The sequence below is a fragment of the Phyllobates terribilis genome, unplaced genomic scaffold, assembly GCF_046119375.1.
Source record: "Phyllobates terribilis strain yellow unplaced genomic scaffold, ASM4611937v1 Scaffold_7__3_contigs__length_470593459, whole genome shotgun sequence".
Classification (NCBI taxonomy): domain Eukaryota; kingdom Metazoa; phylum Chordata; class Amphibia; order Anura; family Dendrobatidae; genus Phyllobates; species Phyllobates terribilis.
In genome coordinates, this window is record NW_027362767.1 from 384,456,658 (window position 1) to 384,480,749 (window position 24,092).

The following is a 24,092-nucleotide window of genomic DNA, read 5'->3' on the forward strand; positions in this document are numbered from 1 at the left end:
TCAATAAAGGCTTCTATAATGTACCTCAATGCATAACGTCTAATATACTGATTATTGCATTATATACGGTCTTGTGTGTGTCCCGAACTGTAGGGCTCAAAGCTATGACTAAATGGCTATCTCGATTTAAGTTTTCGGAGTCTCCAGCTGTAGTACATTCGTAGGGGGCGGCCGGGATTACAGGGTTCAGGGACTTCTGAAACTCTCGCAGATCAGCGACTCTCATACCTGATCACACATGTCCTCTGCAGGGAAAGCACAGTATAGCACGGCCCGGATTCAGGAGCAAATTGGACCCCCATCATAGAGCAAAATGGGCAGTCACAGCAAACCAGCCCTTGATCGAATACTTTTTGCAGTAAGGCGATTGCTCAGCGGCGCCAGGATGTGCGGACATGTCCTCGGGCAGGTAACTGGAGATGCAGCTCCTTCGTGTAGATACCTGCCGCATACTTTCCCCAGGGGGCTTGTTTGAAGCCTCTGTACAATTTCCGCTATTATCTAAGGATCAGCAGTATTCCTAGGAGGCCGTTTCCACAACATCTTGCATAACAAACCTGAACCCTACCTTGTGCTGATAATGTCCGAACTACTGGGAAATGAGCGATGGCCGCTAATTAGTAATTATGGGCAACAATGCCAGATACACCGAATCCCCTCTTCTCACCCCGCTGTACATGATTATGCAGGAACATCAGAATTGTGCAGCATTACAATATTTCTAGTAATCACAAAGTAGAGGCCAGCTCAACGAACCATGGATATACTTTATTGACATCAAGTACTCAGAGGACATACAAAGTCAGCAGTATAGAATACACGACATCAACGCGCGTCAGGTGGCTGCGCATCCTTAATCATGATGCAGGATGCGCAGAGGCCTCGGAGCACTTGATGTGAATAAAGTATATCCACGGTTCGTTGAGCTGGACTTTTCTAGTTTTTTTTTTTTTTTTTAAAGATGGACAAAAAAGTTCTGTCTTGACAACGGATGCTGCTGATTAGTGGACATGTGAACATAGCCTAAACTCTGATGGTAAAATCTGATGATAATTAGACAGATTTTCCCATACGAGAAAAATCACTGATGTCTGAACGACAGACGTGCGATTTTTGGGTAGGAGCGCTTGGCGTGTTTTTCAAGCAAAATCGCAGAGACATGTCAGATTTTGATCAAAATAAACAATAAAAGTCTATGGGTCTGTGAAAAAATAAATTAATTAAAAAAAAAAATAAAAAAAAAAAATCGGACAACACTCGAATGTTATCTAAGTGTAGTCCGATTTGCCCGGACTGTTAAATACAAGGTTGAGAAACAATTTTTTTTCACATATGAAAAAAAAACTGATGAAACTGATGACAGTCACTAATGAAACTTGTCAGGCTTTTTTTTCACAAGAAAAACAGACCGTGTGAATGAGGCCTTAAGGAGATCCAAGCTTTTTGCACCCAGAACTGACAATTACATGCAGCAGCATTTTCCCCTCCTGAGTTCTGCACAGCGGTCTCAGACAGGCCCAATGCCAGGAGTCATTGCGGAGATCCGTGCCGCATACAGCGTTCATGTGTTGGATAGTAAGACGTACATTTTTTTTTTACTTTAAATTAGACCAGTGAATGGATAAAGAATTGATTTTAAGAATTTGGACGTCCGGGACAATCTTTTTTTTGTTTTGCTTTTTAGGCTCTTTTTAAAAAAAATTGCATTTGGGTTTCATTAAAAATCTTGAACTCTTGTTACAGGGAATTTTGTTTTCTTGCATTTTGCTGGCTGCTGAATGAGTTCACTGAGAATCTGTCAGAGAGCAATTTCTGAAGGGTTTCCTGAACTCCTCTGCTGATTTACAATCAAAGACCACAATAGTCACGTGACAGCAAGTCGCAGACAAGATGCACAAATCATTTTGTTGTGCAACTTGCAGTCATGCGACACAGGTCGCTGTGTAGCCACAGTCTTATTCCCCTCAGAAGGAGCTCACTAACAGAGTCTCTGTTAGCTCATTCTGCAGCCAGAAATAAAACACAGTCAGTAATAGGCAAATGGTGCAACATTTTTAATTAAATCCAACGGCAAATTTATTTTTCTACCTACTTGTGTGTCATTCTGCAATGATGATTTGGCGTCAGCCTGGCTAATCAAAAGCCGCATCGGGGATCCCCGAAGGTAAGAGATTTGCGAGCCTCCTGTCCAGAATGCCAGTCTTAATGAATCGGGCCCTTTCATCATGGATCAGCAACCTGCGTCATTCCAGCTGTTGCAAAAATACATCTCTTAGCACATACTGGGAGTTGTAGTTTCACAAGAATTTAAATGCTGCGTGTTGCTGACCCGACTTAGATCTTGCTAGATACAGATGAATCTCGAGATGACGCACCACCATTATAAGATCAATGCTAAGGGGTATATTCCCATCTCAGAGCTTTGGATAGGCTATGAATAGAGATAAGCAAACCCACACTGTAAAGTTTGGGGTTTCGTACCGGACACCTGGCGTTTTGCAGTTCAAGGGGAGATGTGGAGCAGGAGAGAGATTTTCCAGCTCAAAAGTTCAGCTCCCCATTTATTTCTATGGGGGTTTGCATTCAGGTTCAAGTTCGGATACAATTCTGATACCCGGACCGAACTTTGAACTAAAGTTCGGTCGCACCTGAACTTCCTCAGGTCCGCTCATCCCTAGCTATGAATATCAGAGATGTAAATGCTACTTTAAATGGATAAAGAAGGAGAAAAGAAAAATAAGTCAAACTTGACACTGGAAAAGTATTAATTTAATGATGGATACAGACTATGGAGCCCACACTCCCAGATCACACCTGTAGACTTCTATGCAGACACTATAGTGACCCACCATCCTATAATAGCAGGATCAGCCCTACAGACCCCACTAACGAGAAGTATAAAGGAAAGCTAGGATTGTCCACACCGTCCCCGGGCTGCCGAATTGACTCATAAGGCAAATGTCCTGCAGTTTGAGGAGATCCAGACTTTAGTGAAACCATAATTTAACTTGAAACGTGCGGGGGGCTGTCGGGAGTCCAATCGCGTGCAGCTTCTCGGTGTGAACGTGTCAGGACCGAGGAGCCGTACATATTGTGGGTGTACATATTATACGGACACATCAGATGTGTGTAAAGTCAAGGATATAAATAGAGTTCTTCAGACAAAAAGAGACAGTCAATGACTTTGGGATTAAACGTAAAGTGTAAACTAGTGAAGGCTCTCTTTCATTGGTTGGTTCTGTTTCCTAATACTTATTGCCCTTCCTTTGGGCTTCACCGTGTCTAATGGATTCTTAAGACAATAGGCAGCTGCACAAAGATAAAATGGGGCCTTGTACACAAGGGGTCACCAGTTGATGACGAGCCCCTCCCTGTCCCTGACTGCAATTACGAGGGTCCCACCATCATCTCAGGAGGAAGTCATCCAGTGGCCCAGGTCATCAAGATGTTACAGTCAGAGATGTTTCTGAAGGAAGAGATGTGGTAGGAGCCCCTATACGAATAAAAATCCAAGCAACGGGGTCCGTGCACAAAATAAGAAAAAAAAAAAAAACAGTACAAAAATCGTTAACGAAGGATGTCTGTTGGAAGCGGAGAGTGAAATTCCAATATGACACCTGTCTTCAGAAAACGCTTTAATAGGTAGGGGGATCATCTCACTAGGTGGTACGTCAGCCAGTACATGAAGAGCGGCTGCACGGCAGCGATTGCCATGGTCAGGTACATACGCAACTGGTTCCTGGCACCGCGTACCAGGACGCCCTCTGCTGCAGCTTCCGACAGGATCTTTAACCTCAAGGTCCGAATCTGAGAGAGCAAAACAAGAAGGAAATACTTACAAAATGAAGAAAAATAGTAATTATTATACAAGGTTGTGCAAAAAAAAAAAAAAAAAGGAGCATGGACCGCACCTCCAAAAATCATACATTTGATCTAATGCCTCTGGGCAAAAATATATAAAACTGAACATGAGGTTCTTAGTTTAACATTCTGATCAAACTGTATGAAGCCCACTGCCACGTCACGGCAAACCTCGTAGTGGGTCCTAACAATTCTTACCTGAACGGGAGCGGGGCCGTGCGCCAACCACCGCCACAGCGACAATGCACCAGCAGGGCGGGCGGCCCGGTGCCTCACAGCACCCATGCTGCAAGACCGAGTCCCCATGACTCCAGGCCACGCCCTGCTGGTGCATTGTCGCTGTGGCGGTGGTTGGCGCACGGCTCCGCTCCCATTCAGGTAGGAATTGTTAGGACCCACTACGAGGTTTGCCGTGACGTGGCAGTGGGCTTCATACAGTCTGATCAGAATGTTAAACTAAGAACCTCATGTTCAGTTTTATATATTTTTGCCGAGAGGCATTAGATCAACGTATGTTTTTGGAGGTGCTGTCCATTCTCTTTTTAGCTTAATGCATAATCTGTCCTTTTTTTCCCGGATGTGCACTCCTCCCATTTGGCACAGGCGATTTTAATTAGCAGGAGACTGCAAAGAGGGTCCAGCCTATTTTTGCTCTCACTTGAGAGCTTGAGGAAGGTGAGTCACAATGCTCATTTCATGTCGTGTTGGTGCAGTGTGTCGGCCATTGTTGCTGTGGTTTTGTGCTTGTGGGGCGGCGTGGCCTGGAGTCATGGGGACTCGGCCTTGCAGCATGGGTGATGTGAGGCACCAGGCCGCCCGCCCTGCTGGTGCATTGTCGCTGAGGCGGTGGTTGGTGCACGGCCCCGCTCCCGTTCAGGTAGGAAATGTTAGGACCACTACGAGGTTTGCCGTGACGTGGCAGTGGGCTTCATACAGTCTGATCAGAATGTTAAACTAAGAACCTCATGTTCAGTTTTATATATTTTTGCCGAGAGGCATTAGATCAACGTATGGACAGCACCTCCAAAAACACTCTCTTTTTCAGCTTAATATACAAGGTTGTAATTAAAAGGGTATTTCAGCAAAAGCCCTACAGTGATGTTTACCAATTCTTCTCCATTTTGCAAACATAGCAAAGGGTCCTCCTCATCACTAGGGTCTTTGCAGCAAGACCCCCTATGTAGGAGACATTCATAGCACGTCCTTTTTATGATAAATGTCCATTGTCGGGCTACTTTTTAATGTTGTGAAAGAGGTTGTAATCAGCACTTACCATGAAAAACACTATGGAGACACAACACCAGCTTAGGGCGATGTAATATCCAGTCTTCCCAAAGAGGAGGCCAGACAGAACCCCCGAGATCATCCTGCATGGGAAAAATTAGAAATTGTGACAACTCTTAATAATGTAGATCTGGTAAAGATATTAGGGAGGAAGCAAGTTCAAAACCATCTCATCCCCCTTTAAAAAGGATCAGAATGGGAACATTTATAAGCTCCAGGAAAATCCGGATTTAATTCTCTCTCTGCCGCCGTCACGTTCTGCGCCAAAACCATTAATGCAGCAGATCAGTTTAGATGCAATTAATTGATGGAAAAAACATTCCCGGCCCCCCGCTCTATCCCAGCACAGACTGCATACTTTTGGGTGGCCACTTCTGCAATCTCCCACCCCACAAACATTGCACCGCCTACACGAATACAACGAGATACCCTCCACAACCTTTCTACTCACCCCACATATTTGTAGCCGGAAAAAGCTATAAGATCCACCGTTGTGAGGTCGGTATTTACAGTCACCAGGTAGAGACTGAGGAGGACGGCAAACACCTCCACTATGAGCCAAGCTAAGGCTGAGCTGGCCTGCATGCCCAGGATCTCAGGGGAAAAGCTGGAGACGAAAGCAACATTAGACGCCGGGATTACAACATAAATGCATCATGAGAACACACACAACACTTTTCTTCCTAAATTAAAATGCTGCCTAGTGGTGGAGAGTAAACAAACATGCATCAAAGGTAAGGGTCCAGGCGGCTGCAAAGGGTGTTACTACGTCCTGTTAAAATGGAATAAGTCAGGATTTTTGCCCAAGAACAGCACACCCCTCAAGCCAGGCGCTGTAAATGCTGCTGGCTGAAAACCATAGCATCAGTTAACAGGTTAACAGCTGTGGACGGTGCTCTGTTCCACTCGCGGCTGTTAAGAGGCAGATGATGGTTGAATAACAGCCATCATCTGCCAGAAACGAGAGTGGCTTTATGTAGCAGGCTCCGACAAGTGCTGTACATGTACGGCACTCGTCGTTAAGAGGTTACTTTTAAAATGATACCATTTCTAGCCACGATTATTTATGCTGTAAAGCTCATGCGGTCTTTTCATAGAGAGAAGCATGGTAACGCTGATCCACCTGTGACCGAATATAATGTCCTTTACACTAACAGCAAAGACACCACCGACATTACTCACTTGTTCTGTGTCCCCAGAGCCAGCCCGGCAACCAGAATATACGTGATAAAAGCCATGACTGCAAGAAGAAGAGCGCACATTACAATATACAGGAAGACGCTTTTCCCCTTTTGCAAACATTTTATAGCAAGGAAACGTTGAGTGAATATTTCCACCACCCACCTGGAATGTAAAGGTCCGGAGCATTGACGTCAAAACGTGGAGCTACGGGGATGTCCTGCTGGTACCTGACCTCCCAGTCCTAAACAGTACAAAACACAGGAGATGCCAGAAATGTCTAATAGATGCGGGTCCCACCTATAGCAACAAAATGGGTGTCTTCTGAACTCCGATTCCACAGTGACAGGAGAGGCAAGTGTACATTTAACGGCACTGGAGTTCCAAATACACATGAGCAATCATATGACATATCCTAGAAGGGGAATATGTAACGGTAGGCAAGTTGTATGCAGCAGTGCCCACACGACCAGACACACAACAATAGTCTCTATAGACCTGTGGCTAATGTTAGCCCATAGTGGAGCGGACCTCAGATCAGACATTGTGGACAGGAGCCAGCCTCCTATAAAACCCTGGCAGAACACAACCTTACCCGATGCATGTAGGGGAAGAGGAGCAGCCCAATCTTTTTTCCAACATACACCGTGTCGACTGCAAAATAATACTTGAGCTTGTTTACTGGGATTATTCTGTCAATCTGCAAGATAAAGAAGAAAACCCATCAATCATCCAAATTCCCCAAAAATCTACAATTGGGAAATTCTTCCAATACTTCCCACAAGACATCAGACATTGTTTCCTACAAAAGACAGCAGAATAAATGCTCATCCCCAATTATCACTCTATACCAGGGACTCACATTTTTGTCCACCATCTCCTTGCCCTGGGTTGCCAAACTGCTTCCATATGCCATGGCGAAGTTGGACATAGGTTCTGACAGGAAGGCTTGAGTAGGGATGCCCAGAGCTGGAGAGCCATGGTTGTGGTGGTACTCCATGCCATGAGGTCCAGGGGGGCCGGCACTTGTGTCATCGAATAACTGATGTGGACTGGCCATATTTGGGTTGGAACCTCGAAGGCGCCGCTTTGAAGCTGTTAGAAGAAAAAGCAAAATTAGGTTGGTGAACTTCTTATACATCTCCAATGGATATACAGTGATATAAGAGCTGCGGGTATTCACATATGGACGGGTGGTGCAGTGATGTACTATCAGTATTCCCATTAGGGCATACATGTCAAACTCTGGCCCGCAGGCTAACTCTGGCCCGCAGGCTAAATCTGGCCATCAGGGTGATTATATTTGGTCCGTGACACCGGGGACTACGTGGGGCCCATTATTCCGTGTGGAGAGCTACGTGGGGCCCATTATTCCGTGTGGAGGCCTACGTGGGGCCCATTATTCCGTGTGGAGGCCTACGTGGGGCCCATTATTCCGTGTGGAGGCCTACGTGGGGCCCATTATTCCGTGTGGAGGCCTACGTGGGGCCCATTATTCCGTGTGGAGGCCTACGTGGGGCCCATTATTCCGTGTGGAGGCCTACGTGGGGCCCATTATTCCGTGTGGAGGCCTACGTGGGGCCCATTATTCCGTGTGGAGGCCTACGTGGGGCCCATTATTCCGTGTGGAGGCCTACGTGGGGCCCATTATTCCGTGTGGAGGCCTACGTGGGGCCCATTATTCCGTGTGGAGGCCTACGTGGGGCCCATTATTCCATGTGGAGGCCTACGTGGGGCCCATTATTCCGTGTGGAGGCCTACGTGGGGCCCATTATTCCGTGTGGAGGCCTACGTGGGGCCCATTATTCCGTGTGGAGGCCTACGTGGGGATCACAGTTGGGGCATCATACTGTGGTGGGGGTCACCATACTTTGCTGGGAAAGTACAGTAGGGACATCAAACAGTGTGTGTGGAGGAACTCACTGTGGGGGTATCATACTGTGTTTGGGGGGGCACTTTTGTTGGCATCATACTTTATTATCTGTATCATTTATTAATTCAAGGTTTTTATCCTTTGTTATTACACATTTAAATTAGGCCATATGCTTTTTATTGCTCTTACATAACATTATTTTAGTATGCCTCATTTGTGATTATGTGCTAATTTTATTATAAAGATCTATTAATTAAAATGTACTTTGTTTATGGGACAAGCCCTTTAAGCTTTCTGCTATATGAAAAGTTTCATTATATTTGATGAAAAGGAAAAACTTTCTCAATTGTAGACTTTTTTTAAATAAATATAAAAGGTTGGCCCTCTGTGTATTTGAGTTTGATATCCCTCCAATAGGGACACTATGTCCACAAAAAGCCTTAGGCCACGTTTACAAATTCAGTATTTTACCTCAGTATTTGTAAGCCAAAGCCAGGAGTGGGTGAGAAATATAGAAGTGGTGATGTGTTTCTATTATACTTTTCCTCTGATTGTTCCACTCCTCACTTTGGCTTCAAAACACTGATAAAAATTACTGACCAAATACTGAACGTGTGAACGTGGCCTTACAATAAAATTTCCCTTCAACAGATGGATCTGACTTCAATGACTTCTCTATTCCAGGATTTTATTATGGCTGTGGCACCCAACAATAGACAGACATCAGCAAATTACACAGGGTCTCCTCCGTTTCCACTTTTTCCATTCAGTTTGTCGCATACTCTGGGAAAATCACGTCACACGTGTCAAACGTACAGCCAAGACACAAGCACATCATACATCGTCCACAGTGGGAAAAAAAATTGTAAATTACAGTATGTGGTTAAGTTATTTTTGTTTGTTATTTTATTTATTTTTACTTACTTTTGATGGGCCCCTTCTACTAAAATCTTAATTTACATCATGAAGACAAAAGCTCCATGGACACACAACATTTCATCCATTGTCGTTACGATGCGCTATCGGTGAAGAGTCGCAGGTCTCTCACATACCACTACTCCTATGTATCTGCCATCTATACATTTTTAACATTTCAATAAACGCAGGTCCTTTGTCGGTGGTCTTTCTGAGGACTGTGCCAGGAGGGGCCTTGAGCTCTGTGCACACAAGAGTTTAAGGCTTTAAAAAAAAAAACCTCCAAAAACTCCTCACATGAACAGCAAAGTGGATTCTCAATGGAAATTTATTGGAAGGGTCTTTGAGTTGTTTTTTTTTTTTTTTTTTTTTTTTAGTAAATCCGTATAGTGTGCACAGAGCCTTATACCCTACAGGGAGTTACATGTCAGGTAATAGAGGTAAAATGTAGCCGAACAGCTTTCTGACTGCAGGGATCTAACCCCCCCTTTAGGGCCGGGTCTCCCCTATAGTAAGAGACGGGGGTTCGATGAGTGTGGCAGGCATGCTGGGAGTAGGCGTGTCCGATGAGTGTGGCAGGCATGATGGGAGTAGGCGTGTCCGATGAGTGTGGCAGGCATGATGGGAGTAGGGGGGGGGGGGGTCCGATGAGTGTGGCAGGCATGATGGGAGTAGGGGGGGTCCGATGAGTGTGGCAGGCATGGTGGCACTGGGGTGGGGGTCCGATGAGTGTGGCAGGCATGGTGGCACTGGGGGGGGGGTCCGATGAGTGTGGCAGGCCTGGTGGGAGGGGGGGGGTCCGATGAGTGTGGCAGGCGTGGTGGGACTGGGGGGGGGGGTCCGATGAGTGTGGCAGTCGTGGTGGGACTGGGGGGGGGGGTCCGATGAGTGTGGCAGTCGTGGTGGGACTGGGGGGGGGTCCGATGAGTGTGGCAGTCGTGGTGGGACTGGGGGGGGGATCCGATGAGTGTGGCAGGCGTGGTGGGAGTCCGATGAGTGTGGCAGGCGTGGTGGGAGGTCCGATGAGTGTGGCAGGCGTGGTGGGATTGGGGGGGGGGTCCGATGAGTGTGGCAGGCATGATGGGACTGGGGGGGGTCCGATGAGTGTGGCAGGCATGATGGGACTGGGGGGGGTCCGATGAGTGTGGCAGGCATGATGGGACTGGGGGGGGTCCGATGAGTGTGGCAGGCATGATGGGACTGGGGGGGGTCCGATGAGTGTGGCAGGCATGATGGGACTGGGGGGGGTCCGATGAGTGTGGCAGGCATGATGGGACTGGGGGGGGTCCGATGAGTGTGGCAGGCATGATGGGACTGGGGGGGGTCCGATGAGTGTGGCAGGCATGATGGGACTGGGGGGGGTCCGATGAGTGTGGCAGGCATGATGGGACTGGGGGGGGTCCGATGAGTGTGGCAGGCATGATGGGACTGGGGGGGGTCCGATGAGTGTGGCAGGCATGATGGGACTGGGGGGGGTCCGATGAGTGTGGCAGGCATGATGGGACTGGGGGGGGTCCGATGAGTGTGGCAGGCATGATGGGACTGGGGGGGGGTCCGATGAGTGTGGCAGGCATGATGGGACTGGGGGGGGTCCGATGAGTGTGGCAGGCATGATGGGACTGGGGGGGGTCCGATGAGTGTGGCAGGCATGATGGGACTGGGGGGGGTCCGATGAGTGTGGCAGGCATGATGGGACTGGGGGGGGTCCGATGAGTGTGGCAGGCATGATGGGACTGGGGGGGGTCCGATGAGTGTGGCAGGCATGATGGGACTGGGGGGGGTCCGATGAGTGTGGCAGGCATGATGGGACTGGGGGGGGTCCGATGAGTGTGGCAGGCATGATGGGACTGGGGGGGGTCCGATGAGTGTGGCAGGCATGATGGGACTGGGGGGGGTCCGATGAGTGTGGCAGGCATGATGGGACTGGGGGGGGTCCGATGAGTGTGGCAGGCATGATGGGACTGGGGGGGGTCCGATGAGTGTGGCAGGCATGATGGGACTGGGGGGGGTCCGATGAGTGTGGCAGGCATGATGGGACTGGGGGGGGTCCGATGAGTGTGGCAGGCATGATGGGACTGGGGGGGGTCCGATGAGTGTGGCAGGCATGATGGGACTGGGGGGGGTCCGATGAGTGTGGCAGGCATGATGGGACTGGGGGGGGTCCGATGAGTGTGGCAGGCATGATGGGACTGGGGGGGGTCCGATGAGTGTGGCAGGCATGATGGGACTGGGGGGGGTCCGATGAGTGTGGCAGGCATGATGGGACTGGGGGGGGTCCGATGAGTGTGGCAGGCATGATGGGACTGGGGGGGGTCCGATGAGTGTGGCAGGCATGATGGGACTGGGGGGGGTCCGATGAGTGTGGCAGGCATGATGGGACTGGGGGGGGTCCGATGAGTGTGGCAGGCATGATGGGACTGGGGGGGTCCGATGAGTGTGGCAGGCATGATGGGACTGGGGGGGTCCGATGAGTGTGGCAGGCATGATGGGACTGGGGGGGGTCCGATGAGTGTGGCAGGCATGATGGGACTGGGGGGGGTCCGATGAGTGTGGCAGGCATGATGGGACTGGGGGGGGTCCGATGAGTGTGGCAGGCATGATGGGACTGGGGGGGGGTCCGATGAGTGTGGCAGGCATGATGGGACTGGGGGGGGGTCCGATGAGTGTGGCAGGCATGATGGGACTGGGGGGGGTCCGATGAGTGTGGCAGGCATGATGGGACTGGGGGGGGTCCGATGAGTGTGGCAGGCATGATGGGACTGGGGGGGGTCCGATGAGTGTGGCAGGCATGATGGGACTGGGGGGGGGTCCGATGAGTGTGGCAGGCATGATGGGACTGGGGGGGGTCCGATGAGTGTGGCAGGCATGATGGGACTGGGGGGGGTCCGATGAGTGTGGCAGGCATGATGGGACTGGGGGGGGTCCGATGAGTGTGGCAGGCATGATGGGACTGGGGGGGGTCCGATGAGTGTGGCAGGCATGATGGGACTGGGGGGGGTCCGATGAGTGTGGCAGGCATGATGGGACTGGGGGGGGTCCGATGAGTGTGGCAGGCATGATGGGACTGGGGGGGGGTCCAATGAGTGTGGCAGGCATGATGGGACTGGGGGGGGGTCTGATGAGTGTGGCAGGCATGATGGGACTGGGGGGGGGTCTGATGAGTGTGGCAGGCATGATGGGACTGGGGGGTGTCCGGTGAGTGTGGCAGGCATGATGGGACTGGGGGGTGTCCGGTGAGTGTGGCAGGCATGATGGGACTGGGGGGGGGGGTCCAATGAGTGTGGCAGGCATGATGGGACAGGGGGGGGGGGGTCCAATGAGTGTGGCAGGCATGATGGGACAGGGGGGGGGGGTCCAATGAGTGTGGCAGGCATGATGGGACTGGGGGGGGGTCTGATGAGTGTGGCAGGCATGATGGGACTGGGGGGGGTCCGATGAGTGTGGCAGGCATGATGGGACTGGGGGGGGTCCGATGAGTGTGGCAGGCATGATGGGACTGGGGGGGGGTCCAATGAGTGTGGCAGGCATGATGGGACTGGGGGGGGGTCTGATGAGTGTGGCAGGCATGATGGGACTGGGGGGGGGTCTGATGAGTGTGGCAGGCATGATGGGACTGGGGGGTGTCCGGTGAGTGTGGCAGGCATGATGGGACTGGGGGGTGTCCGGTGAGTGTGGCAGGCATGATGGGACTGGGGGGGGGGGTCCAATGAGTGTGGCAGGCATGATGGGACAGGGGGGGGGGGTCCAATGAGTGTGGCAGGCATGATGGGACAGGGGGGGGGGGGGTCCAATGAGTGTGGCAGGCATGATGGGACTGTGCATGTGACCCGGCGCAAATGTGAGACCTCAGGAGCGCACGATCTCCGCGTACTCCCTCCCCTCCCCTCCCCCATCTGGCGGGGCCCCCCGGACTTTATGCTTTGTAACATATGTGCTGGGAACAGAGGAATACTCCCATCATTGTTACATCACCCTATAGTGGTTGTAGTACTGTACAGATCCAGGTGGACAGTGGAGATGGCAATAAATGGCGCAGATTACGGACAGCACCAGATGGTGTCCGCAGGGTTAACTAAGACCCCCAAATAATTAGCTTATCACCCCAATGGTGCACAAGGACAGAGGAGACCCCCAATGCCAGCCACAAGCCCCCTCATCAGCCCCCCAATGCACTCACCTCCCAGTACCCCAATCACGTCCACACTTCGACCCTGCAGCTCACTGCACAACGTCCCATAGCAACCAGACTTCACGACGTCCCATAGCAACCAGACTCCACCCCTCCCACCAGCACCATAAACCCGCGTCCATTACTTACGGGCCCTGAAGCTGCTCTCCCGGTTCATGGCTCCGGTTAGATGACGCGGCCTCACCTCCTCCTTACTATGGTGACGCAAGCACGCTTACTAACCAATCACAGGCTTTCTGTCAACCAAAGGGAGTGTTGATAAAGTTTGTTGAATCGTAGAAAAAAAAGATAGAATAGACAGTCGTGATGTGGCAGGGGTGGGGCGTAATGACGTCACGGTAAGGACACGTCACATGACCCGGCCAAGAGAGTGCAGTAGTCACTCTGCGGAGGGGAGTGCGAGAGAAGTTTGGCTGTCGTCGTGGCAACGGGTGTAATGACGGCTATAGACCCCAGGAGAGAACAGAATACGGAGGCCCTGTCATACACGTTAACCCCTTCCTGCTGCAGGGAGCTTCCGTTTTTTTTCCTTCACTTCTTAAAAAGAGCTATTTTTCTTTTTTAGTGGTTAAAAAAAAAGAACTTTGTAAAAAATGTAAAAAAAATCGAAATTTTCCCAGACCTGAACTTTTTATTTACATAATTGAAATAATTTTGGTGTCAGTGACCTGTAAGAGCCTTTTCTCACGTGCTGAGCGGGGCCAGTCATTGGTGATACTTTGGAGTACATGCAATGTTTTGACTTTTTATTGTATTTGTTGTAGGGGTTGGGGGCGACGTGGCTGAAAAACATTTCTGGCGTTTACATAAATCTTATATTTTGATACGTCGGACTTGGCAATACCAAATACAACTTTTTTTTTAAAATCATATTGGGAAGACGGGGGTCATTAAAACTTTTACTTTCTGCAGCTCACACCCAAGCACCTCTTTATTTCCCAGGCCCCCTCGACGATTCTCATGACGTCACTGGGACGTAGTAAACACCAGAGGCGCGGTGGACGCCGACATCAGAAGGGACGGATGCAGCTCTCTGGCTGCCACAGAGGACAGAACCAGGCAGAGAATATATTTTTCTCAGCTGTAGGCATCAGCAATTAGTTTTATTGGAGAAAAGGTTTTTTATTTTTCAAATGTTTTATTTATTTTTTTTTGAGTCCCAGTAGGAGACCACCATGTGATCTTGTGTGTACTAAGTGGGGAGCCAAAAGGGTGACTTGGATGCTGCAGCCATTGCACTAGAGAGTCAGCTGTATTGTACTTAGGCCACATTCACACGTCCAGTATTTGATCAGTATTTGTAAGCCAAGATCACAAGTGGAACAATCAGAGGAAAAGTATAATAGAAACACGTCACCGCTTCTGTATTTATCACCCACTCCTGGTTTTGGCTTACAAATACTGATGTAAAATACTGAACATGTGAACGTGGACTTAGACTGACATATTTTATGGGTCTTCTGACACAAACCTGCAGCCTCACAGGCATGTATGAAGCTGCAAGTTTGGGTCAGGAGACCCACAGAGAATCTGGGTGCTGCCTTACTTATAGGGACTGAGAAACTCTTGACATCTGCACCCGGCCTTAAAGGGGTTGTCCACTACTTAGATCCTGATGCCCTATCCTAAGGGTGCAGTCAAACGGCTGTATAAATCGTAGCGAAATTGGACCGCAGTGCACAGACTGGCTGTCTGTTTTCCTGACCCAAGCATGATAGTTTCATGTATTTCTATGCAGCTGTCGAGCTCGGGTTGGGAGAGCAGCCGGCCAGTCCATGCACTTATCTAATCTTGCTCTGATTTATACGGCTGTATAACTGCACCCTAAGGATTGGTAATCAATATTAGACTGGTGGGGGTGCAACACTCTGCACTTTCACTGATCACATTCTTAGGCCACGGCCCCACTGTCAGTATTCGGTCAGTATTTTTTCTCAGGAGTGGGTGATAAATGCAGAATTGGTGACTTGTTTCTATTATACCTTTTCTCTGATTGTTCCTCACCTGGTTTTGGCTCCCACTCCTGAGAAAAAATACTGACTGAATACTGACCAAATACTGATAGTGGGGCCATGGCCTTAGGGTATGTGCCCACTTAGCGTTTTACAAGCGTATTTGATGCGGAATTTCCACAGCGGAAACGCTTGTTAATCCGCACCCCATGGTCCCCAATGAGAATCCGCAAGTTCTATGCCCATGCTGCGGATTTTTCCGCAGCGTTTTTGATACGCACAAAAATCCGCAGCATGTCATTTAATTTTGCGTTTCCGCATGCGGAATTGCCTTTCCAATGCAATAAAAAACGCAAGGCAATTCCGCATGTCGAAAACGCGCGATAAACGCTTGCGGATTTCCGCATGCGTTTTTCCGGGAAAGGACATGCAGAAATAAAGCAGAAATTTTCTGCTTTATTTCTGCAACGTGGGCACATACCCTTACAGTTGTTTCCAAATGTGAAGTGTATAAGAGCTGAGCTGTAGTACCTGAGAACAGCCACTATACCTTGTATGGCGCTGTAAACTTTACATCCAGGTGGTGCTGCAAACAGCTGATCGGTGAAGAATCTAGATGCCCATAATGGACAAACCCTTTACTTTGCACCGTGCATTTTGCCAGATCTTATAGTTATTGTCCCAACACCTGAGGCTGCAATCCTGATTCTGATGACAGGTGCAGGCATGTAGACCATGACTGTATCCAATTCTCCAGTTACAGCAATATCTTCATTCTTCCTGCCTTCATATATGAAGACATGGATGTATTTGCTGATTTGAATCCCACGTATCACCACTGAGAAAGCTGCCGTTAACATATAGTCAGCTGAAATACAATCTTAATTCAAAATAGGTTGGCACTTCGTTACGGATCGTGGTGCACGTGGAAAACAGCAATCCATAGAAACAAATGAATCCCGGCACTCACGTGTATATTAATGCTCTTTAATGAAGGTCCACATGAAAAAACGTTTCAGCTCATCCAGTGCTTTTGTCAATTGATTTGTCAATTGTCGTCTATCTAGGGTCTGATTCATGCTGCCCGCGGTTTGGGCAGTATAAATCAAGTGACCGGTTCCCTATAAAACTGTTGTCTAGGATTACAAAAAGAAAGCAGACACAACTGTGCACATCCACAATGGATGTAAGCTACAGTACCAGATTTACAGTATATACACACAAAAGCATACAGCAGCGCTCTGTATGCGCTAAGCTGTATGCAAACATTGAATATATGAAATGTAAACTGCATTACAGCTGTATGGAATATATTTATAAAAATGAATGAACTTAGCACATAAATTGGCCAATTCATGAGAGCACATCAGCCACAGCAAGGAGTACCTTTCTTTGATGGGACCCTAACTTAATATCATGTCTCTCCCGGGATAAAATCCTACTAATTTAAAGGGCAGGTAGGATCCAGCACTAGTTACAAAAACAGCCTTAGTCCAGATTTCTAGCGTGGCACTATTTGTAGAAGAAAACAATCATGCTTCTCTAATGGTATAAAACCAGTTTGGTGTGGAGACATAAGTACACCTGGTGTTCATGTACTTCATCATAATACCCCCACCCCATTGTGAGCTCATCGCAGGGACAGCAGTGAATCAGCGCTTCGTGTTCCTTTCTTTACAACGTTCAGAATCTGGGAGAAAACGGTAATGAAGCCCCTGTATTGATGGTGAGGCGGCTATGGATTATGTTATTATTATTGGAGCTTCATAGTCCTGATTGTCTTTTCTCTTCACATCTAAAGCTAAATAAAAAACTGCTGGCTTCCTGTTTCCGTAGCTCAGATGACGGCTACACTTCACGCCTGGTGCACACAGGGTGTGTCGGTGCCATTTTGATGTATAAATAAAAATATTTAAGTAAAATAAAAATATTTGTTAAGTAAAACCAGGCGGAAAAGTGGAAACACAAAGAAAGTTAAAATCCTGGCAGAGGTTGTTCTTTCTATCCACTGAGTAGCTGACAAATGTTAAATTGGTGGAGGTAGGACTGCTGGGACGCCCACACGTTGTTATAATGGGCAGATATCAAGTCATTCCCCCTGTCAATCCTACTGTAAGACTGGCTAAGTGTTATCCCCAAGTCCTGCCCAAATTTTAGAATAGAGGGTAACTCATTGATTGCTGGGGGTCCAATTGCTGGGACCCCACTTAACCTGAGAACGGGCTCTGGATCCTGGGAATCCACAACTGCAGCCCCTTCTTGAATGGAGCCGGAGGTGATCATGCGAATAGGGCGCTCACTCCTCTTGTAACTGTTGAACTGTGTTACATTGTATTGTTTTTATTGTCTGTACATGTTGGAATATGTTGGCGCTATATAAATAAAAATTATTATTATTGTCTTGCTGGAGAAAACAGTACAGCGCTCCGCTATTTCCAGCAGTCCCATAGACAATGAACTGAGAGGAGGTCAAGAGTGTGCGCCGGTCAAGACAGAGACTGGTTCTAGGGATCCAGATCTCTGGGGGTCCGACTGCTGCGATCTATCTATAGAGCTATAATTTATCGTTTCTATATTTGTTGCTCACTTTTATGCACTCTTTATACTTCGTTGACTCTTTTGTAACTCTGCTTCTCTCCTCCTTTCCTATAATGACTCCTCTGTAGAGACCTCTCTAGCGTCACTCCTCAGAGTCTCTCAACCCCTAGACATCACACACAGCTCTCTCCTCCCTCCCCTGGTGGAGGCTGTCTCTCCTCCCTCCCTACACTCTCAGGAAGTTCTGACTTTTCCTCTCATGTAAAAGTTTTTTTGTTGTTCAGAGGTGGAGAAGGCAATAAAGAGACCAGGAGAGAGACAGGGGGAAGGGAAGCAGAGAGGTGGTGGCCACTGAGTAGACAAAGCCACACAGATAGGGGGACTGATTGCTGTAGAGGAGATCTGAGCAGACTGGAAAAACTGAGACATAAACATGAATATATAGCTTAATGCGAAAGAAGAGACAGCTAGGTTAGGAGTGACAGGGATTTAGACTGCCCATCTGAAAGAAGCCCCCGAGAAACCTGGAAGAGGCGGCAGAGACTGAGCAGGTAAGTGACACTTACCAGGCCTTTATTATACTTTGCGTCCATTATGCTTATATTGTACCTGTTTTATATGTTTGAAGAGGAATCTGAGATGTTACGCCTTTTGAAGGACGTCCTACATGTCTACTGTAAGGATGGATGGTGACCATAGAGGCCACGAAGCGGCAGAGTAGATGTGGCCTCAGTAGACGTAGCCTTGAGAAACTTTCTTCTGACACTGCCCTCTGCGCTGTTGGAGAGATATATATTTATGGGACAACTCATATACGTCTATCCAGTGTCTACTTTTCATCTGATGGGAAAAGTGAATCCAGAGGAGAATCAAGACTAGAACATTTTGGATTCAATTTAAACCTATGGGACAAATCTGTCCTCAAAGGGTTAAGAAGTCGTTTAACGTTCTTGATAATGAGCATAAGTAAAAAATTATAAGGTTTTCCCGCAATGATCAGTCAAGTAGTGGTTAGGCTGGGAATTATCAGTCCTATCACAGAGTAGTACGGTATTACACCAAGGCTATGGTGGTGGCTAATCTCCAAGGATCAGGCCCTGATCCTTCTCTACCCCAACATCACCAGTCTGGCCTCCATGTGCATCAGATGGTCAATGAGTGAGGCTGAAATCAGCAGGTTCAGATGACTCTAATGTGCATGGGGGTCTTTAAGCTGCCCCTACACATCAGACCGGTGTTGGTAATTGCTCTTCTGTAGCGATCTTTCCTTGAGTGTTCCCAGAAAGTTCTTTTATCTCATTAAAAATGTATGACTAAAGCCCCCAATACACAGACTAATGTCAGATGCACCCGCCAATATTGACGAGGGCTTACAAGTCAGTGTGTGGGCCCCTATATACAGTATGAGCCCACACACAGCCCCCCTATATACAGTATGAGCCCACACACAGCCCCCCTATATACAGCATGAGTCCACTCAGTCCCCTATATTAAGTCTGAGCCCCCTATATAGAGTTTGAGCCCACACACAGCCCCCCTACATACAGCATGAGCCCACATAGTCCCCTATCTACAGTCTGTGCCTCCATGTAGCTCCCCTATAAACAAGTATGAGCCCACACTCAGCTCCCTATATACAGTATGAGCACCCACATAGCCTCTATATACAGTCTGAGCCCATACACAGCCCCTTATATACAGTCTGACCCCCACATAGCACTCTATATTCAGCACAATCCCACACACAGCTCCCCTACCTACAGCATAAGCCAACACAGCCCTCTATATACAGTCTGAGCCCTGACATAGCCCCCCTATATACAGTATAAGCCCTCCGATAGCCTCCCTATATTAAGTTTGAGCCCTCACATACATAATAAAACACACATACTCACCTCTTTCCTGTTCCCCCGGTGCTGTGGTCCGGTGCGCTGACGCGATGTAGTGACGTCATAACATCTGCTGTAACAGTCGCACATGCTGATTGGTGTAAGAAGGAGCTGGCGGCCCCTCCTCCACAATTATTTTAACCGCTGTCTGCATCATGAGGATGCAGATAGCAGAGAAATTGGGATGAGGGTGGCCATATGGTGAGGCCCGTGGGCCAGTGTTTTCAGCCCTTCAGTTATCTCGGCCCGTGATCCGAACTGGGACAGCCAAAGGGCCGGACGTGGCCCGGGTCTGGTGTAGGTAATACGTGGCCCATTCAACTGTAGTGGAACCAGATGTCCTTACATTGTGGGATCTTCTTCTATCTGAAATATATTAGGTGGGAGGTTTTTCGTGTAGAACATTCATGATTTACTATGATGCTTCATATAATAGGAGGCTGTGTAGTAAATGGGTTATTGCAGGAACACTTTGCAAGTCTGCACGGGAGTGCTAACCGGTATAACAGGGACGACACCTACTGTAGATGCAGAAGGAGGAGCCCAGCAATGATTATATCGCCATCTCCCGTGATATTTTTATATAATTGAAGTCTTTCATTGTTGCGTTGCTAATTAAGTGCTTTGCTCAATCATTCTTCAGATCCCACCAAATGGGAGATCCAGTAGATTGACAAAATAGATCACAATAACAGCTACATAATCAGCACTTTAGGCGAGAGTTTGCAAAAATGTACCATGTTCCTTCCAGACTAATTACATCCATCCAACTATCTGATTACAGTAAAGCATTGCTCTACTACAGTACCTTTACAACTGTAGTAAGACTACAATTCCCAGCCTGCCCTGACGGCCTCAGTTATTGCATGGTCAGCAAGAAATTGCTCCTTATGTCATTGATCAGGTTTTTACAAGACGACTTAAAAAGTGGGTTTTTCTGCGATCTACCTCTTTACTCCGTCTTTCCACTGTCCCCCCTATTTTATAAACGACCGACTTGACAATAAAACATATTCAGTGTCTTATAAATTATCACTTTATTACACACAAAGCTATTGAAAAAGTGTTCCATACACATTAGAGGAAAGTTGGCCAAACTGTCGATTTCATCGTCATTATTCGGCTGTATCTTGTGCAGCCGACTCCCCTGTGACGGCAGATGTCGAAGAAATGAGCGATTGGGCATGCTGGATTAAAACATTCCCAGTCCATTGTTGTAGATTCTTATTGGCCCAGCGTGCAAGTGTATGGGGACGTTGGGAAGAATATCTGTCGACAATCAAGTGGACAGCCGATATTGAAGGCCAAGGTGCAAAACACACATTGGGATTCTTGTTGTGTACCATTATCGAAGGCTTCAAGGTGTTGAACCGCCGTAACAACTTATCACCTATCCTCAGGATCATCCCTTTTAAAGGCTTTTTCTGGTTGAAATCGTCATCATCAGCTATCCATTTATAGATCATAGGGTGTCTGACAAATGGGACCAGCTTTGGCAGAACAGAGCACTTTTCTACAGGTTAGAATAGAGCAGTAGTGCACATGGTCGACCTGCGCTCCATTCATCCTCTATAGGGCTGACGAGCGCTGCGCTGTTCTTTTTTCATAGATAATGAATGGAGCAGCGGTAGCGGAAGGTTAGACAATGCCTGACATTTATTGTTAATGCGTTTCAAAGTTATCCCACTTCTTCATCAGGACAAATCGCAAGTGCAAGATACAACTATAAGTTGTGCAGAATACAGGTAAAGATCATATAGAAGGGGAAAACCAAGGTCCCCACACGTATCGCTGGTATTGACCAGCTTCCTCAGGGGTAAAACATAACCATCACCCAAGATGATGACTCAACCCAGCCACATCTTACAGAATTATTAGATCGGCCTTACAATACCATACATTAATTTCTTGAGGTCGGATATGTCCTACTTGTCTAGGATAGCATAAAACGTATTCTATATAACCTTTCATTTTACTGATTATCAAACCCAGCATAATTTCCAAAATCAATAACCACCATAAACTGTTTTCTCTTTTCTTTTCCAGCTCTTCTGACATGAGGTCCTGGCTGGTGCTTACGCTGCTATTAATTGGCTACATAGCCTATCTCTTCCTGGGCGCATTGGTGGTCTCCACTATAGAATCTCCATATGAGGCAAATTTGCGCAAGGAGCTGAAACAGCTAAAGCAGACGTTTCTCCATAACAGTCCGTGTGTGAACGAGAGTGGCTTGGAGGCCTTTCTGGAGAAAGTGATCAGCGCAAATAAATTTGGTGTCTCGGTGTTATATAATGCATCTAATGATAGCAGTTGGGACTTTGCGTCGTCCCTCTTCTTCTCCAGCACTTTGGTGACCACTGTTGGTGAGTACAAGAGTTTATAATATTTTATTTTTTTAACAAGAAATGCAGTTTGACAGAGGAATGGTAATTTTTTTGTGATGAAACAATATCCGAAAGGAGGTGGACAACAAACCCAGCGTTGTATAGTGGAACATCTCAAGTTAAGATTAACTTATGCATTTAATGTGCTAATTTGAGTGGGACTGGCCAACCATATTAATGTGTATGTGGGTGTCCCGACTATTTCCCAACAAAGATGTTGGGGAACTTCTTTTTTTTCTGGTAGCACCTGATTCACCTTTTCCAATTAATAACACATGCATGTGTATGGGGGGAGGTACTCAGGAAGAACAGCTGTTGGTGAAAAGTTATTTAAAGTGTATGGCAAGATTTTGGCAGGACTGGACAACCATGTAATGTGTAAAGGGGCTTCCCGTCTCTTCCCTGAGAAATGATCTTGAAAGCGAGTAGAACCAAGTATGTAAAATTTCAATGCCCAATTCTTTTTGCTTTTCTGGGAGATGAGCCGATGCCAGAGAATGTCCGACCAGGCTTGGACTGGCCTACCGGAGGACAGGAAAATCCTCCGGTAGGCCCCTGTGAAGGAGTGCTAATGAGAAGTGCTATTACACTTGATTCACAATTTGCAGAAAAAAGTATTCATTAAACAAGCTAGCCTAATTAATATTATGTAGAAGGAAAAGTTCATTTCTGTCTAGGATCAGGTAATTTTTGCATGTAGCTGAACAGTGGGCCCCAAGAATCAATGTTACTGATGGGCCTCTGACAACCCTGTCCGGCACTGTGTCCAACTATGACTTATTTGACTCTTATTTGAAAGCACATGTGCTCTCTGCCAAATCGAGTGTGCATGTGTATGGCGCAGATAGCTGTCAGCTGTATAAGCACCGCCATCTAAGGTGAATAAGCTTTTATCTGGATTAAAATATATATATATTTTAAGTTCTAAGAGTTGAGCGAAAAGATTTGACCCTTCACCAGTGACCACGTCGGTAGTCTATGGCCGCGGGCCAGATCCCTGAGGACCTCTTACTACCGGCATTCCTGGTGCCTCTTCTCAAGCATGACTTGGCACCAGACCTACTACGGTAGTTAGGAGAGACCACGGAGATGCCGGCAGATAGGAGGTCCAGAGAGATCTGGTTCTGCAAATCTTTTTTGCTCAACGTTATTATTCCCTCATTCATATCCCCATCAAGTAGCTAAAGTGGAAAGTGGCTGTAAAAGAATGTTTTTTTCTGCGGGCAGAATCCGTACATTATACGTTGATTTGATGTCTGGGTGTGCAGATTAGAGCTCATTGTTAGGGGCTTGTTTTTGGATTGTGCCCTACCAAATAAGAAAAGCATTGTCTATGCTCTTTGCTGATACTGTAGGTATTTATGGGAGTTTACTTGCGTATGCAAATACCCTGGAGGTTCTCCCTAATCTTTATTACCAGAGTACAAAAGGAAACTTTGGAAAGTCCGTAGCTCCTAGATAATATTTTGTCTTTTTTTCCCTGACACTGAGCAGATCATTGCCAGAGACGTGCCGTAACTCCAGCTCTCCGGTTTCACTTGGCAAAGAAAAGTAAACAAGAAATATATAAGACTCCATAATCCCATGCATTTCCCTCCGGGGTATTAGAAAAAGGCTTTGTTTAAACAGAAATACTCAACGCCTGTAAATAATCTTGTAATATCAGCAACAGGTAAAAAGCTAATAGTACGAGGAGAATGCCATGTCTAAAGGTGGCCATACACCATAGACCTAAGGCGGCTGAGCCCTCAGATATCACCGGGATCGGGCGACAGTCTGATGTGTAGGGGGGTCTCCTGACTTTTCCCCCAATATATGACATCGGGGAAGAGAAGGGTTGGGCAGGTCGGATTTTTAATGGCTGATCCATTTGTGCATTTGCATGCAAACAATGGGATCAAAACAAAAAGATAATAGAAGCACAGATAAGACTGTGACGACACAATAGGAAAAAGTGGTCTCCTGCCTATGAGTGTGACTGTAGAGTGGTTTATTATATATCACAGGATGCTGTTTGAAAAAAATTTT

General features: G+C 47.5%; 2 protein-coding genes across 2 annotated transcripts in view; one reads left to right on the forward strand and one right to left on the reverse strand.

Annotated features, from left to right (window-relative positions):
* Positions 1–2,747: 2,747 nt before the first annotated feature.
* Positions 2,748–13,561, reverse strand: YIF1B (Yip1 interacting factor homolog B, membrane trafficking protein). The gene is made up of 8 exons (XM_073641453.1): positions 13,431–13,561; positions 7,187–7,419; positions 6,920–7,024; positions 6,490–6,568; positions 6,328–6,385; positions 5,597–5,752; positions 5,135–5,228; positions 2,748–3,807 (listed from the first exon to the last, which is right to left on the reverse strand). The coding sequence occupies exons 1-8, from the start codon at positions 13,456–13,458 to the stop codon at positions 3,652–3,654; spliced, it is 909 nt and encodes a 302-aa protein (XP_073497554.1). The 5' UTR covers positions 13,459–13,561; the 3' UTR covers positions 2,748–3,651.
* Positions 13,562–17,941: 4,380 nt separating this feature from the next.
* KCNK6 (potassium two pore domain channel subfamily K member 6) overlaps positions 17,942–24,092 on the forward strand; it is a 46,041-nt gene continuing 39,890 nt past the window's right edge. The window contains exons 1-2 of the mRNA XM_073641455.1: positions 17,942–18,342; positions 21,727–22,043. Coding sequence (XP_073497556.1) covers positions 21,737–22,043 — 307 coding nt within the window. The 5' untranslated portion in view covers positions 17,942–18,342; positions 21,727–21,736. The remainder of the gene's footprint in view (positions 18,343–21,726; positions 22,044–24,092) is intronic.